The sequence below is a fragment of the Callithrix jacchus genome, chromosome 10 (assembly GCF_049354715.1).
Source record: "Callithrix jacchus isolate 240 chromosome 10, calJac240_pri, whole genome shotgun sequence".
In the NCBI taxonomy this organism is placed as follows: Eukaryota; Metazoa; Chordata; class Mammalia; order Primates; family Cebidae; genus Callithrix; species Callithrix jacchus.
In genome coordinates, this window is record NC_133511.1 from 83,889,393 (window position 1) to 83,907,515 (window position 18,123).

The 18,123-nt window shown below is 41.0% G+C and overlaps 1 protein-coding gene across 13 annotated transcripts in view; it reads right to left on the reverse strand.

Moving 5' to 3' along the window:
* The window catches only part of SERGEF (secretion regulating guanine nucleotide exchange factor), a 259,650-nt gene that overhangs the window by 91,679 nt on the left and 149,848 nt on the right, over positions 1 to 18,123 (reverse strand). For 5 of the 13 annotated variants that reach the window (XM_035265938.3, XM_035265943.3, XM_078340706.1 and 2 more), the window contains exons 10-11: positions 11,684 to 11,734; positions 3,153 to 3,189 (exon numbers count right to left, since the gene is read on the reverse strand). In XM_035265938.3, coding sequence (XP_035121829.1) covers positions 3,153 to 3,189; positions 11,684 to 11,734 — 88 coding nt within the window. Of the gene's footprint in view, positions 1 to 1,154; positions 1,209 to 3,152; positions 3,190 to 11,216; positions 11,334 to 11,683; positions 11,735 to 18,123 lie in introns of all 13 variants that reach the window. The other 8 variants (XM_035265940.3, XM_035265950.3, XM_078340708.1 and 5 more) reach the window with 4 other exon arrangements.

Sequence of the window (18,123 nt, forward strand, 5' to 3'; positions counted from 1 at the left end):
GCAATAATATGATATCCCAGTTGAAGTGATCAAGACACAGAGAAGTTAAACTTATACAGGTTACACATCTCATAAGTGGAGGAGGCAGAATCTGGTTCCAGGCAATCTGACCCCAATACCTGAGCTCTTCTTAACTGCAACCCATACTACCCATATTGCTTCAGGCCATAGGAAATGATAGAGTGGAAGGAGCATTTTGGAAGTCAGGCTGCCAGCTCTACTATTTACTGCTATAACCGTACAACCAGCTCAAACCAATTAACCACTATTAAGTTATGGGTAATGCAGAGCCAAACTTACCCAGCATGCTCAGGAGTAAAGCTTTAGCAACCTAATTGTTACTACCACCAGCCTGGCTGACTTGCTGCACTAGCATCACCTGGGATTAGTTTAAAATGCCATAAAAGCCTGACCCACTCCCAGTCTGGGGAGATGGATCTAGTGTTCTCTCCCTATCTCCTTGTCAGTTGACTCACAATAAAGCTTTTTCTTTTCTCAAAGGCAGTTTCACAGCATTCGCTTCTATATGTGCTGGATAGTTAGCCCCTTGTTCAGGTAACACTGCAACTTATCTCTGCAACCTGTTTAACCCATTTAACCCCACACAACGAATATACTTCAGTGAGTTGTGTCCATTAACCTAAGACAGTAGGTTCTCAATTATGTCCTTTCACCATTCTGTTTCACCTCCATTTCCAAGTTGATTCATCTGTCACACATTCATTAGATATTAAGGTTGCTTCTATGTTTGGGCAAAGTTTGGCTGCTTTATATTCTCTTCTAGTCTATTCTATAAATATTTTGTGCATTTTACATGTGGGACATAGCACCAGGTACTGAAGGGCTAGAGTTCAGGGAATGAGATTGAAGGCAGGGAAATCTCCCTAAAGCAGGCCAAGGCAGTAGGGTTGAGGGAGGAGTTCAACCCCGGGGAGAAACATGGCTTTAAGCTAGTAAAAACTCTTCTCCACCTGCAACTTGTCTCCTTGCTGGCCTCCTGCCAGGGCTAACAGGCAGCTTCTTGTAGCTTCCTGTCACAAAGCTTGCACCCTGCAGGGCACCCACTGAGGACCTCATTCCTCCAGTGATGGAGAGCCTCTTGCTCCCAGCTGGCAGGCAGGTACGTATGTGCAGAGCCCTGTGACTGCACTCACCTTTCCTGACTCAGGAAGCATTCACTCAGCAGTCTATGAGCCAGGTCTCAGGCACTGGGAATAAAATGGACAATAACAAATCTGCCCTCAAGTGCTCACCAGCATGCCCTGTTCTCCCACTGCCTCTGATAGTCTATCACAGGTAACACTGAATCCATCTTTCCAGAATGTCATTGTTTCTCTCCCAACAAAGAAATATTTCACTAGAACAGTTACACTAACAAATATTTCTCCCTTCCCCCTACCTGACCAAGAGAAAAGAGAAACCAAAGGAATTTATATCTGCCAGGTATTTCACATAAATTATCTCACCTCATCACAATAATCTTGAAAGGTGGAATGATTATCCCCATTACAAAGATGAGGGGAAAAATGACACTCACACAGAGATGGAGCCGGTCTGAATCAAGGCTGTCTGCCTGAAGTCTTTCCTCCTCCTACAGCCCCAGGCTGCCTATGTCAGCTCAACCTGCTGCTTTGCTAGCTTTCACCCATTCCTTCATCTGGACTTTGTGCTTTCACAAATTTAGATTCCTGCAATCTTCTTGTTTGTGATGGTTCCATGAGAACCCAAGCTCTCCCAGTCCAGTGATAGCAGTAGCAGCAATGTCCTAGGCAACGCCTTTGACTCTTTGATTAGCTTGTCTTAATTAAACCCAGGCTGAAGCAGTTCCAGTATAAAGTATCTGGTACTGCTGCAAAGCATCCAGGTTTGCTGTTACATTCTCTAGCTCCTTCACTAACTCCAGCCTCAGTGACTCCCCACCTTCTCTGCTGTCCTTGGTTCTGCCTCTTTGTACATCATGTTTGGTCCTGCAAAGTAGTGCTTCAAATTGCTGCCACCCCAGGCAGCTGAGCCAGTCTAGCTCAATTCAGAAAAGAATGTGTGAGTCTCTGTTAAGAGCCACACACTGCTTTAGGTGCTGTGAATAGGCAAGGAATGAGGAAAACACAAGGGCCTTGCCTGGTAGAAGTTGGAAGCTAGGAGACAGGAGTGACCAGGAGCAGAAATTATTGACACAAGTCAGTCAGTGGTGGGGTTGTACACAAGAGTCCTAAAATATCAGAGCTGGAGAGAAACCTGGTTTTCTGTTTTAACTTCTCCATTTTACAGACGGGGCAACTAAAGCCCACAGGAGGGCAATTACTTGACCATATAATATCAGGTAATAATAACAAACATTATCAAAGCCCCTACTAGGAGTTAAGTGCCATTCTATGTGCTTTACATATCTTAACTCATTTATCCCTCCAACAACACTATGAGGTAGGCACTACTGTCCTCCCCATTTTAAAGATGGACATAGAGAAGTCAAATAACTTGTCCAAGTTCACATGGCTAGTAAGCAAAAGTCTGTACTGAACTTAGGCAGTCTGGCCCTACACTGTAGTCTCTTTAATATACTGTGAGATGGAAACTGAGTCTACCTGTGGAAGTAATGAAAAGGCTTTTTGAATGAAGAAATAGATCTAATTATAAAAACACTAAACTGTGATTATCCAGGGCCAACTAAGAGGAAGCCTTTATTAACCAAAGGTTTGAGTCCAACTGAGAGTTTCTGAATGCCACTAAATACAAGGCAGTGAGGGCAATGAGCAGAGCCGCATATTTCCAAAGAAAGAGCCAAACCAATAGGAAAGAACTTAGAATGGGGATTTATTCAAAAAACCAGAAGCAGTCCAATCATCCTTCCTTTTCATGTCTGGCTTTCTACACATGATGACCCCCAGCCTGTAAGTTCTTTAATATGCTCAAATGCCACTTCCCGGGCAGGGAAGCCAGCTCAGATACCTTAAAAAGATGCTCAATAATATGAATTGAAATATTCAGGAAAGGAGCTTCTAGTAAACCCTTGGTCAACTGAAGACTTCCATTTCCCCCAGTCTCCCCTAACACACATGCATGCATGCATGAACTGTGGCTTTTGGTTAACCAGAGTCTTCAATTCTGCCACATAATTCTCAGAAGAAACAGTTATCAGTATAAAAGTTACTTACCAATTACTGCCAAATTATGTTCTGAGCCACAAGAGACCTGTAAAAACAAGAAAAAAATCACTTATATTAGACAAAGAAAATGGATAGATAGTTCAGCCAGTGTATTTTATAATCAGAGTTCTTTTCTAATGACACTAACATCCATTTTTGGCAAATTTTAGGAAGGAAATAGAAAGGAGCATCATACAAAAGTTGAGACTATAATTACAGCACATTCACAGCTAAATAAAAAGAGAAAGTAAAAACAACACTGAATGGAAATTCATCAGGTATTAAAGTTGTCTTTAGCTAGTGAGACTGTGAGTAATTTTTTAAATCCTTTCTTCCTTTTACTTTTTGTATTTTTCAAACTTTCTATAATGAGCATATGTTACTGTAAAAATGGAAAGATAAGGCAATAAAGATAACAGTTTTTGAAAACTGAACTAAAAAGACCATTACTCTCATATGGACTGATAAAATGAGCAAAGAATTCAGTGGAAACAGACTGGTCCATTGAGAAATGTTTGACTTTTTCTCATCTCTCCACTCTCCCTTTCACCTACCAGCCACACAAACTATCTGCAGTTCTTTTAACATGTCATGTTCTCTCACACCTCTAGCCCTTTGCACATGTTTCTTCCTCCACCCAAAATGTCCTCTCTTCTACTATGTGCCTAAAAAATTTCTACTTATCCTTTAAAATCTCAAAGTATCTACTAAGACTCCTTTGCTGTTGCTTCTAGGCAGGCTGAGGTGCACCCATCCTATGCCCTTAAATGTACCCCCCACCGTAGCAACCATCTTGTTGCCTCTTATCGTTGTTTCCTGTCTCTTTAGGAGACTACATCTATTTTGAGAACTTGGTTGAGTCTCCTTTCACCTCTGTATTGCACAGATGGATTGGAATAGGCCTGGGACTCAGTTAACATCTGCTAAAAGAGGGAATGAATGAAAGAACAAAGTACATAAAAAAAAACCTAATGCATAAAAGATAATTTTTTACGTTCTAAATCCAGGGTTTCCAACCAGTGAGAGATATTTCTTGCCCTTCAGTCTCCATGTCCCAACTGCTAGAAGAAGGAAGGACTGGGAATACAAAAGCATAAATGGTTCCCCAGGACTAATTAAGAGCAGCTCTGGACTTTAGAGAATTATCCTATGACCTTTATCAGGATATGTACTTTAGCTCCTGACAAGAGGTACGTTTCAAGTACTCTGGAATATTAATGCTGGAAGGGCCCTGGAGATCACCTACATTATGAGGAGAAGACAGAAGCCTGGAAGGGAGAAGTAACTTACCTCAGGTCCCAGGGCAGGTCTGTGACAAAACTAAGACTAGAGCCACGATTCTATCCTCTACTTCGATGAAATCAACTTTTTAAATCCACATGAGTGATTCCTTATTGAACGAGATCATGTGTTATTTGTCTTTCTATGCCTGACTTATTTTACTTAACATAATATCTCCCAGGTTCCTCCATGTTATTATATATGAATATAGTCAATATATTAAATTCTTGAAAAACGCTAAAAGGAGATTTTGTTTCCTCACCACAAAAATGACAACTATGAGATGGAATATGTTAATTAGCCAGTTTAGCCATTCCACAATCCATGTATCTTTCCAAACATCATGTTATATACAGTAAACATATACAATTTTATGTCAATTAAAAAATAAAATAAAAAACTATAACTAGAGCCACTCTGATTCTCTTAATTCTCCCACAAGTTCCTTTGGTGGTACTTTTCACTCTTTCCTAGTGAAAACCACTTGGAAGTAATACTCAATGGTTCTTAGCTAATATTCAATGGTTCTTAGCTCAGGCCCCTGACAAGCGTAGCTCAAAAGGCATTTGAGCATTAGAAGCCAACCTGCATATTCACAGGTGAGAAGGAGCAGCAAGGCTTCCCAGGCTTTTTCCTGTGTAGAAGCTGTGCTTCCCAGATCCCAGCTTCCACAGGGAAAAGGGTTACCCACACTTAAGTGGACTCCTTGACAGTGTTTATTTGCCAGTAAGTATTTCCAGGTTGTTTAGTCTCTGAGCTCCTTTAAGGCTGGCTCTGTGTCTGATTGACCTGAGGGCTCTCACTATGCCTCACTCAGGACCATATATACAGCACAAGTTCATTATATGCTTCCTGGCTGTAATGAGGCTGGTTCCCTAGGTCCACTACAGGAAGCTATTTAGACTGAAGAACTAGAAAAAGCTCAGATGTCTGACAATCAGGGAATGCTTATGTAAATTATGGTAGAGCCATCTGATGGACTTATGCAGCCTTGGAAAATGATGCTTATAATAACAGGAAAATATTCATAATATAAAAAATTACATAAATATTGTATACATACTATGATCTCAAACTATAATAAAGCATGAATAAGAATGACTGGAAGGAGATAACATCAAAATATTAACAATGAGTATGATTTTTCTTTTTTTTTCTATACTCTGAATTTTATACATAATTTTTATAATCATAAAAAAAATATCTTAAAAGTTAGAAAAAATAAGTGTAATGCAGTTACCACCACAAAGAAAAAGAAGCCCACTTGGGTATAAAATATATATACTATAAAATCAGGAATGTTTAGAAGTGGTGAGGGAAAAGGATTTGAAGGAAATTTAAATTATAAGGGTAGCTGTATCATGGTGGTAAGATTGTAAGATATTTTTTCTACTATTCTCTATTTTCCAAATACTCTTTAACTGTGGTGGCAGTAGTAGTGGTGGCTATGGCAGCAGTAACTGCAGGAATTAAAGCCAGCATATATCGACGATTCATTCATGCCAGGTGTCATGCCAAGGTACTTTATAAACATTCTGACATTTCAGTCATCACAACAGTCTTTTCAGGTAAGTTTCACTTTGCTTATTTAAGACATAAGGAGACTGAGACGCATACATATTAAATAACCTTCACAGCTAGACAAGTGGCAGCAGCAGAACTAAAACCCAGGTCTGCCTGATCGCCAAGCTAGTGTTCTTTACTGCCACATCATATTACCTTTGTTATTGTTTTAAAATTATTTTATTTTACAAAATGCAGAAGGAGAAAAGGCCTGCTTCTGACTGCTGGGGTTCACCCTGGGGCTGTGGACCGTAGAGCTGGCCAGCCTCGAGGACCATGGGCTTCCAGAAACAAGTCACTGACAAACGTCAGTATCAGATAGCACATTAATGAGTGAGACAGTGATGAATAGATTTTGTCGAACCAATGTAGAGCTTGAAGCTCAAAGATCCCCACTGCTTCTTGCTCTCTCTGCACTCGCACAAGAGATCAAGAGGTCAAGGGACTGAACACGAAAAGGCTGCAAAATCCCAGTGTTATACTTCCTCAGTGAAATTCTATAAATGACCATTTGCTTCATAATGTTCCTGCCAGCATCTACCCAATGCCCAGCTGCAGGCAGCTTTCTGGAAGACTCTCTTAACAATGGCAATGCACCCAGGAGAAAAAGGTTCAGGGCCAGGAAGCCAGGTGAGTCCCAGGTCTTCCCTTTTCTGGCTCTGAGACCTAAAGGGCAAAGTATTTGATTTAACCTCTTGGACCTCAGTGTTCTCAGGTGTAAAAAGTAAATAACAGTGTCTTCCCTACCTGTCTTACAGAATTGCTAGAGGACAAATGATACAATCTACCCCTTACAACCATGCATCCCACCTTCCTCATGCACAAATCTGACCATGTCATGCCCCTGTATAAAACCTTCACAGGATCCCAGCATTGGTAGGGTAAAGCCTAAAACATCCTACGAGGCCCTCATGAGTAGGTCCCTGTTCACCTCTCTGGCCTTATTTCCTCCCTCTGCTACTCATGAGCAAATACCATAATCCTTTTGTTCTAGTCACATAACATTCCTTTTTCTCTAAGAACATCATGGAATTTCAGTTCTTTATGCATGCTATGCTTCTTGCCTGAAATACACTTTCTCCCGCTGTCTACCAAGGTAAATGTTTTAATACTGCTTGGCCAGGTGTGGTGGCTCATGCCTGTCATCCTAGCACTTTGGGAAGCTGAGGCAGGTGGATCACTTGAGGTCAGGAGTTGGAAGACCAGCCTGGCCAACATGGTGAAACCCTGTCTCTACTTAAAATACAAAAAGAAAATTGGCAGGGCGTGGTGGCGGGTGCCTGTGATCCCAACTGCCCAGGAGGCTAAGCCAGGAGAATCCCTTGAACCCAGGAGGTGGAGGTTGCAGTGAGCCGAAATCACACCACTGCATTTCAGCCTGGGCAACAGAGCAAGCCTCCGTCTCAAAAAAAAAAAGAAGACTCAAACATCACCTCCTGGTAAAGCCTTCCCTGACTTCTTTAGGCAGAGTCAGCTGCCCGAGACTGGCTATTCCCATAGCACTATGTATCATGGTCCTTATCACACATATGATGTCTGTTCACAGACTATGCATGTTTTAGATCCTCTCTCAGACATCTAGAAGAGTGCCTGCTCAGTAGTGGTTCTGCCACACAATCTAAGTGCAGGGATGGGGGTGAGGGGGTGGCAGTACAAGCAAGTATGAGCAGCAGTATGGACAATCCATTCCAATTGGAGACAGACCCTGACATGCACAATGTGGGCAAGAAGGAGACAGCATTAGAAGGATATAGCATGGAGATGCTGGGAGCATTGAAAACAGAATAGGGTTGTTCTGGCTACTCCAGCACAGCAAAGCACAGAAGACTATGACAGAGGTCAGTTCTAGGAAACTACATCCCACTGCAGAAAAAGCAGGTTCCAACTTGCTGACTGAGACTTTCTGGAGAAGGGGGACACAACTTCCCAAGGGTAAGGGGTGAGAAGCAAAGGTGGCTGTGGAAAGCTACTATGTCGTAGTGCTTCCCAGACATGAGAGAGGTCTGTTCTGTTCAGGGACCTCAGTCTATGAAGTTAGAGCTGTAAAAACACATTTTGAACCCCCACTGCCAGTAGAATAAGATCTCAAGTCCAACCCACCAGACTAGACTTCATCAGTTCTTGCAAGGCCAGTTAAAACTCTCCTGGGGGTGGGTCTTAGAAAACACAGCTGGACCAGGGCAGGAGCTGACTGATAATATGCTCAGTAAATACATGCTGAATGCATTAATGAGTTAAACAAATGAATAATTTAATAAATAAGCAAAAACTAGATGAATGTGAAAATGTTTGCTAACTGTTGGATGTGAGTCCTTTTGTTCTTAGCAGTACAGCTGTATCTGTTTGTAAAAACAGCTGACTGGCTCCTATAGAATACTTATAGGCCAGGCACCTGGCTAACTACTTTACCTATATTATCTCACATAGACTTACACAAAACCTAAGAGATTCTTTTGTTACAACCATTTTAAAAATGAAGCTGCTGGGGTTCAGAGAAGCAAGGTAACTTGCCCAGTGTCTCACAGGCAGGGGAGATGCAGGATTCTGTGATCCTTCAGGTTCAAGCTTTTTTCCTCGAAATGGTATAAACCCTTCCTTTTCTCATATAAGCTGGAAATAAACCAGCCATCCAATTCCCTTACATCTGGCAAGCCCAGTGCCAGAATTTCCAAACTATTAGAAACGCAGTGCTTGGAAGCTGGGCATGTTTTACAGGCAAACTGCAATCCAGTGAGCCACCGGAGTTCCACCCTTAAGCTCAGAAATAGTCCCAAGGGGGAGGCCATGGTGACACCAGAGAGGTTGACAAGTAGAGTTGCTTGCTTCCAGAAGCACCTAGCCTTACAAAGATATCTTTAACTCTCTCTGTGGGCTTGAATTTGTATTTTATTTCAAATATATGTGTATAATATTACTATATATTATGATATATTATACTTTATATTATTTATATAATATATATTATATTAATATATATATGATTTTTTAAAGAGATGGAGTTCTTGCTATGTTGCCCAGGCTGGCTCCAACGCCTGGGCTCCAGTGATCCTGGAGCCTCAGCCTCCCAAGTAGCAAGGAGCCAGGCTCCTTGAATGTTTGATTAAAGCTTAGATATTAAAGGATGCAAAAAAAAAAAAAAAAAAAAAGGTAGGGGATCTGGAGACCCAGAGGCTCCATCTGTCCTCTACTTCAGAGTACATGGTGGAAGAACCTATTCTTTCTGTAAGGCCAGTTCCTTTTTATTTAATTATTATTATTTTTAAAAAAGAGCATATTGTATGTATGCCTATGAAAAAAAATGAGGCTTGAACTAGGTTCTGCTATCTTCCAGAGAAGTTGGGGTGAGGAGGAGGAGAGCTAACGTTTGGTTAAGTGCCTGGATGCCAAGCATGTCACATTATAGAATTTCACTTTACCTGCAATACCTCCCACCCTCACAGCCACTCTGAGAAGTGGGAATCTGTCTCCCTACACAGCAGCCAGCAAACCCTCTCAGAGGAGTTAAGTCACTGGTCCCAGGTCTGCTTTGGTCCAAAGCCTGTAAGCTAACCCACTACATACACTGCCTCCTCTTCTTCTGATACTGGTACCAGAGTGTCCCAGTCACAAAGGCTCAAACTCTCAAGTGACAGATCTCTTTTGCATATCTCTCTCCTCCCCTTATATTTAGACTGTCTCCAGATCCTGTTAATCCTGCCTTCTCTGCGGTTCTCAAATCTGACTTCTTTCCAGCCACTATCATCTTAGTTAAGGCCTTTTCATCTCAGCCTGGAATCTTAACAACCAATGACTTCAAGTTTTCTGCTCACCATAATATCATGATGTGATCTGGTTTTGTTTTTGTTTTAAGAGACAGATCTCGCTCTACCACTCAGGCTAGAGTGCAGGGGTATAAACCTAGCTCATTATAACCTTGAATTCCTGGGCTCAAGCAACCCTTCTGCCTTAGCTTCCTGAGTAGCTAGGACTACAGGTACACACCACTAAGCCTGGCCAATTTTTTTCTTCTTTTACTTCTTGTAGGGACAGGATCTCATCATGTTGTCCAGACTGCTTGAACTCCTGGACTCAGTGATCCTCCTACCTTGGCCTCCCAAAGCTCTGGGATAACAGGCATGACCCACTGTACGTGCATGGCTATGATCTGATTTTTTTTTAATTAAAGTTGTCACATCTATCAAAGTCTCATTACTTTTTACCACACATTTTACCACTCCTTTCCTACATAACCCTCTAACCCAGAAACACGAGTCTCTTTTCTGTCTCTGGAAAATCTCTTGTTTCCCCACTTTTGTATCTTCATTTGCATCATTCTCCCTTCTCTATACCATTCTAAATCCAACCAACTCTACATGGGCTAGTTCAAAATCTTGAGGCAGTCCCCCAGGTCACCTCAGCCTTTAGGAGATCTGCCACCTCTCAATTCTCACCACTTGGCTTGGCTATAGTTTGCTATTATCAAATTTCCTTTGTGCTTTTAATAGTCTGGACATGAGTATGGGGCATGTCAGTGTGGGGTAATGGACAGAGTTCTGGATATGGAACCAGAAAACCTGGATTTAAATCCTGACGCCCCCCCCGCCTCTGTCCCCCATTTCCTAGCCATGTGACTTTGGGCAAATCTCATTGCCTCTCTGGCCCTCAGTTCCCTCATCTGTAAAATAGAATTAAAACAACCAAGTATACCTCACACATCCGAACCTCTGCTGTCTACAGAATAAAATTCACTTTGGGCTTGACCCTGTTCCACAGATATATTTTAGGACTTATATATTATTTGAGAACATATAAAAGGAGACTATAAGCATTAGGAAAGTGGCAATAATGTGGTATAATGTGGCATTATAGAATTCATATATGCCACTCCTACAAAAAGGCATGTACAAGAATGTTCATAGCAGTTTTATTCATAAAAAATATGAAATAACACAAATATTCATCATCAGAATAATGGATACAGTATAATTCATTCAGAATACATTATAGCAGGGGTCCTCAACCCCCACCCTGCAGACTGGTAATAGTCCATGGCCTGTTAGCAACCAGTCCACAGGGATAGGTTCACCATGAAGAGTTCTTCAGGCTGGGTACAGTGGCTCACACCTGTAATCCCAACACTTGGGGAGGCAGAGGCAAGTGTATAGCTTGAGCTTAAGAGCTCAAGACCAGCCTGGGCAGCATGGTGAAACTGTCTCTACAAAAAAATTAGGCGGGCACGGCGGAGTGTACCTGTAGGCCAAGCTAGTTGGGAGACTGAGGTGGGAAGATCATTTGACCTGGGAGGTGGAGGTTGCAGTGAGCTGAGATCATACCACTGCACTACAGCCTGGGTGACAGAGCAAGACTCTGTTTAAAAACAACAAAAAAAGTTATTCAGTATAAACAGTTCATTTTCTTTTCCAAGAGTTTACTGACAGATAAGGAGAGGGCTTGAGAAATGTCTACTGAATTAGAACATAATATACGCAGTAATTAGACTATAATATATACAATTAAACTAGCCAGGCACTCAGACTGCTTGCTTTTCCCATAGTGCCCTTCTAAGGGAATGTCTTTGTCATAAATAGCCATGTTGATACCACATGGTTCTGCTTACTGGGGCCATACCTAATTGGACTATGGATGGACACTTGTCTCAATGTGGATTAATGCATAGATTGACCACAGCCTGTGAAATGGCTTAGTGAAAATTCTACCTTGAAATAGTTGTCGGGAGTGACTCCTCTAGTTGGTAGCTGGGGCAGTAGCTGGAAGAAATAGACACAAGGAAAGTTAATATGAGGAGGAGGTATAAGCAGAGGAGTCAGAGCAGCAGGAACAGTAAAGTGAAGCTAAGTCACCAGGATGTGAGAGTTCTAAAGGAAGAAGCAACAGATCCTACTGCTGAGGGCTCAAGAAGGTTTAGCCTTTTGAGCTGCCTTGGGTTCTAAATGACTTTCCCATTGTTCTCTTTTTTTTTTTAATTGCATTTTAGGTTTTGGGGTACATGTGAAGAACATGCAAGATAGTTGCATAGGTACACATGTGGCAGTGTGATTTGCTGCCTTCCTCCCCTTCGCCTATATCTGGCATTTCTCCCCATGCTATCTCTCCCCAACTTCCCTCCCCGCTGTCCCTCCCCTATTCCCCCCAATAGACCCCAGTGTGTAGTGCTCCCCTCCCTGTGTCCATGTGTTCTCATTGTTCATCATCCGCCTATGAGTGAGAACATGCGGTATTTGATTTTCTGTTCTTATGTCAGTTTGCTGAGAATGATGTTCTCTTAAAAGGCATTTGCTTCACCTGTTTTCCTTACTTAAGCTAAAGTACAATACAGTCCTCACAACAGTAATCTGCAAATATCTCTGGTCCTTCCTGACTAAAAAAGCCTCATACAAAAATACATGTGGATTTCAGTAAAGGCATGCCACTAAGTTACTTAAATTACTCAGTACTAGTACTGAGAACAAAATGAAACCATGGGAGTTGGACAATCAAACTAAAAGGCAATTAATGGATTCAGACCAGGCAAACATCCTATGGCACACTTCTCAAAAAACTTTAACGCTTTCCCTAGTAGCCATGATAGGTTAAAATTAAAAAGACTGCCAACACCAAATACTAATGAGGATGTAAAATAACTGGAACTCTCTTACATTGCTGACAGAGTGTAAATTCAACAACTGCATGGAAAAACTGTCTGGCAGTATCTACTAAAGCTAAACATATATATGGAGACCCAAGTACCTAAAATAAATATTGCTTACTTCTACCAAAAGAATGTTCACAGCAGTTTTATTCAAAATGAAAATAAGAACACAAATATTCATCAGCAGTATAATAGATAAGAGAGTATAGTTCATTCAGAATACTTTACAGCAGAGGTCCCCAACCTCCAGGCTGCAGACTGGTAATAGTCCATGGCCCTTAGGAACCAGGCCACCCAGCAGGAAGTGAGCAGCAGACAAACCAGCAAAGTTTCATCTGTATTTACAGCTGCTTCCCATTGCTCACATTACCATCTGAGCTCCGCCTCCTGTCAGATCAGTGGTGGCATTAGATTCTCATATGAACACAAACCCTATTGTGAACTGTGCGTGGGAAGGATCTAGGCTGCACGATCCTTATGAGACTCTAATGCCTGATGATCTGAGGTGAAACAGTTTCATCCTGAAACCATCCCATCTCCACCGGCCCTCCCCATCCATGAAAAAATTGTTTTCTGTGAAACCAGCTCCTGGTGGCAAAAAGGTTGGAGAATAGGCCAGGCGCAGTGGCTCATGCCGGTAATCCTAGCACTTTGGTAGGTCAAGGCGGGTGGATCACTAGATCAGGGGTTCAAGACCAGCCTGGCCAATATGGTGAAACCCCATCTTTACTAACAATACAAAAATTAGCTGAGCACCTTGGCAGGTGCCTGTAATCCCATATACTCCAGAGGCTGAGGCAGGAGAATTGCTTGAACCTGGGAGGTGGAGGTTGCAGTGAGCTGAGATTGTGCCACTGCACTCCAGCCTGGGTGACAGCTAGACTCCACCTCAAACAAAAAAAAAAGTTGGGGACTGCTACTTTACAGCAATAGGGAAAAAATGGATATTCGCCACATAAATAAATCTTTAAGAATAATATTGAACAAATGAAGAGAGGCATAGAAAAGTAAATATTATATGGCTCTATTTACATGAAACTCAAAAGTAGACTGCATGCGTGTATCAATTCTGAAAGTATTTTGTATATATCGTGGGACCACGCAAATAAGGAAATATATTAATGTTGCTGGGAGCCAGAATGCTCACTATAGTTGAAGGAAATACAAATATAGAATGAGAGAAGGCAGAGAGAAACCCTGTGGATATCAGATTAGAATTAGAGGTATCGGTATAAATTCACAAACTCACAATTTTACACACACACACACACACACACACACGTTGAGTTAAACCAACATGAAATTGCCTAGCAGCACTGACACTCCAGTAGCAATAAGTTCACTTGCTGTACAGACCTTGGCTTTGAAATACTATTCAACTGAGAGGGATCAGAGCTCCTTGGAGAAAAGGCTGATTCTAGGATTGGGATGAGGAAAGAACAATTTGAGTCTGGAACATGTATTTGTACCAGGAAGTAAGGAAGTGATAAAAGAATAATGGAGACATGTCAAAAGGAAACTAGCCAGCTTGAAACAGTTCCTGCTAGCTACATCAGGGAGAACTTGAGCTCCAAAATGAATAACGACAGATTATAACCCATTGAATAAAATAAAAATCCATGAGTATATACTGAGTAATAAATAGGGAAGCAGGGAAAGCTCTTTCTTATGGTAGGATACCAAAAATAATAAATGTAAAAAGAATAATTGGGCTAAAAATAATTTTGCAATCATTAATTCAGACAAGAATCATCAATGCCCATTAAAACTACTGGGCAAGTATGAAGAGGAAAAGGATATTTACATAGTCTCAAAGTATCTCTTCACAGACTACTTCTCAATTACAAAGGATAAATGGTAGCCTCATAGCAGAGAAAGAAGGCAAGCACCACCTTACACAAGTGATGCAGTGATGCACGACTAATAATGCGCGAAACTGACATCAGGTGCCTCCTCATATGATGCATTAAAGACAGACACAACATCACTTATTTAGTAATCCTGCCAAAAGTGCCTACATGAAATCTAATCACTAGGAAAAATCAGATAAAACCAATTGAGGGACATCATACAAAACAACTTTCCTGTACTCTTAAAAAAGTCAATGTCATAAGAGATAAAGAAAAGCTATTCTAGAATAAAGGAGTCAAAGGGACATGACAACTAAATGCAATGTATGATCCTGAACTGGATCCTAGATCAAAGTGAAAAATTACCACAAAAGATATCATTCAGACAAGTGGAAAAATATACTACACTCTGTAGATTAGATCAGAGTATTCTATCAATGTTAAATTTTTTAAAAAGAGAAAGAAGACACATGTGGCAAAATGTTAATACATTCTGTGTCTGTGTGAAGGGATTTGGGGAATCCTTTCTATTGCAACTCTCCCATGAGTTTGAAATCATTTCAAAAGAAAAAGTTAAGCAAAATTAATCTGTGGTGAAAGTTTAGAATAGTGGTAATTTTGGGATGGGTATATCTGGGAGGCTTACTGAAGTGCCTAATTTGGATGATTACATGGGTGTATACAAATACAAAAGGTCAACGAGTTAAACATTTAAGATTTGTGTTTTTACTGTAAGTTACATTTCAACCAAAAAAAAATACACACACACACACACACACACAAGGATAGCTTCCTTCTTAAGCCTAAGTGAGGAAAGTGGCCAAGCATTACAGCCTTCATGAGAAAAGTGGCTAAGAAGGGGCAGCAGGGGTCCAGTGGAGGTTCAGAGCCTGGCTGGACAGCTAGGGCTTAGTGGGAAATCAACCTGTGCAAGAAAGGTAGTCAGCAGGACTGTGGTGCAATGGATTGGTTTCATACAGGGAATCTGAGCAAATAAGTAAATGTACTGAAGATAATGGGAGCCAAGTTTCTTATTGTCAGGGAAGTGAATTACAACTGAAAGAGCGAGATACAGAAGGAACTCCTTAGTGTTGCATCATAACTAAAGACACTGGTGTAACTCATTGTTTTTAAAATAGAGAAATAGAAATAAACAATAGAGAAACATAGGGCTTCACATGGTTTTTTTAAATTTTTCACTGTCTTTTTAAAATTGTACTTTAATTTTTGGGGTACAGGTGCAGATCTTGCAGGATTGTTGCATAGGTACACACATGCCATGGTGGTTTGCTGTCTCCATCCCCCTGTCACCTACATCAGCCATTTCTCCCAGTGTTATCCCTCCCCAACTTCCCCACCCCCCACTGTCCCTCCCCGGCCCCTGCCCCCCAACATACCCCTGTGTGTGATGTTTCCCTCCCTGTGTCCATGTGTTCTCATTGTTCAGCTCCCGCCTATGAGTGAGAACATGGGGTATTTGGTTTTCTGTTCTTGTGTCAGTTTGCTGAGAATTATGGTTTCCAGATTCATCCATGTCCCTACAAAGGACACAAACTCATTATTTTTTATGGCTGCATAATATTCCATGGTGTATATGTGCCACATTTTCCTTGTCCAGTCTATCATTGATGGGCATTTGGGTTGGTTCCAGGTCTTTGCTATTGTAAACACTGCTGCAATGAACATGTGTGTGCACGTGTCTTTATAATAGAACGACTTATAGTCCTTTGGGTATATACCCAGTAATGTAATTGCTGGGTCAAATGGAATCTCTATTTCTAGGTCCTTGAGGAATTGCCACACTGTATTCCACAGTGGTTGAACTAATTTATACTCCCACTAATAGTGTAAAAGTGTTTCTATTTCTCCACATCCTCTCCAGCATCTGTTGTCTCCAGATTTTTTAATGATCGCCATTCTAACTGGCGTGAGATGGTATCTCAATGTGGTTTTGATTTGCATTTCTCTAATGACCACTTATGATGAGCATTTTTTCATATGTTCATTGGTTTCATAAATGTCTTCTTTTGAAAAATGTCTGTTCATATCCTTCCCCCAGTTTTGAATGGGTTTGTTTTTTTCTTGTAAATCTGCTTTAGTTCTTTATAGATTCTGGATATTAGCCCTTTGTCAGATGGATAGATTGCAAAAAATGTTTTCCCATTTTGTTGGTTGCCGGTTCACTCTAATGGTTGGTTCTTTTGTTGTGCAGAAGCTCTTAAGTTTAATTAGATCCTATTTGTCTATTTTGGCTTTCATTGCCATTGCTTTTGGTGTTTCAGTCATGAAGTTCTTGCCTATGCCTATGCCCTGAATGGTACTGCCTAAGTTTTCTTCTAGGGTTTTTTTATGGTGTTAGGTCTTATGTTTAAGTCTTTAATCCACTTGGAGTTAATTTAAGTGTAAGGTGTAAGGAAGGGGTCCAGTTTCAGCTTTCTGCCCATGGCTAGCCAGTTTTCCCAACACCATTTATTAAACAAGGATTCCTTTCCCCATTGCCTGTTTTTGTCAGGTTTGTCAAGGATCAGATGCTTGTAGATGTGTGGTGTTGCTTCCAAAGCCTCTGTTGTGTTCTGTTCCATTGGTCTATACTCTGTTTTGGTACCAGTACCATGCTGTTTTGATTACTGTAGCCTTGTAGTATAGTTTGAAGTCAGGTAGTGTGATGCCTCCAGCATTGTTCTTTTTGCTTAGGATTGTCTTGGCTATGTGGGCTCTCTTTTGGTTCCATATGAAGTTTAAAGTGTCTTTTTCCAGTTTTGTGAAGAAGGTCAATGGTAGCTTGATGGAGATAGCATTGAATCTATACATTACTTTGGGCAGTATGGCCATTTTCATGATGTTTATCCTTCCTAACTATGAGCATGGAATGTTTTTCCATCTGTTTGTGTCCTCCCTTATTTCCTTGAGAAGTGTTTTGTAGTTCTCCTTGAAGAGGTCCTTTACATCCTTTGTTAGTTGTATTCCTAGGTATTTTATTCTTTTTGTAACAATTGTGAATGGGAGTTCACACATAATTTGGCCCTCTGTCTGTTATTGATGTATAGGAATGCTTGTGATTTCTGTGGGTTGATTTTGCATCCTGAGACTTTGCTGAAGTTGCTTATCAGCTTAAGGAGATTTGGGGCTGAGACAATGGGGTCTTCTAAATATACAATCATGTTGTCTGCAAATAGAGACGATTTGTCTTCCTCTTTTCCTGATTGAATAACCTTTATTTCTTTTTCTTGCCTGATTGCTCTGGCTAGAACTTCCAGTACCATATTGAGTAGGAGTGGTGAGAGAGGGCATCCTTGTCTAGTGCCAGTTTTCAAAGGGAATGCTTCCAGTTTTTGTCCATTCAGTATGATATTGGCTGTGGGTCTGTCATAAATAGCTTTTATTATTTTGAAATACGTTTCATTGATATCTAGTCTATTGAGGGGTTTTAGCATAAAGGGCTGCTGAATTTTGTTGAAGGCCTTCTCTGCATCTATTGAGATAATCGTGGTTTTTGTCTTTGGTTCTGTTTATGTGGTGGATTACATTTATAGATTTGCATATGTTGAACTGGCCTTGCATCTCTGGGATAAAGCCTACTTGATCATGATAGATAAGCTTTTGGATGTGCTATTGCATTCAATTTGCCAGCATTTTATTGAAGATTTTTGCATTGATG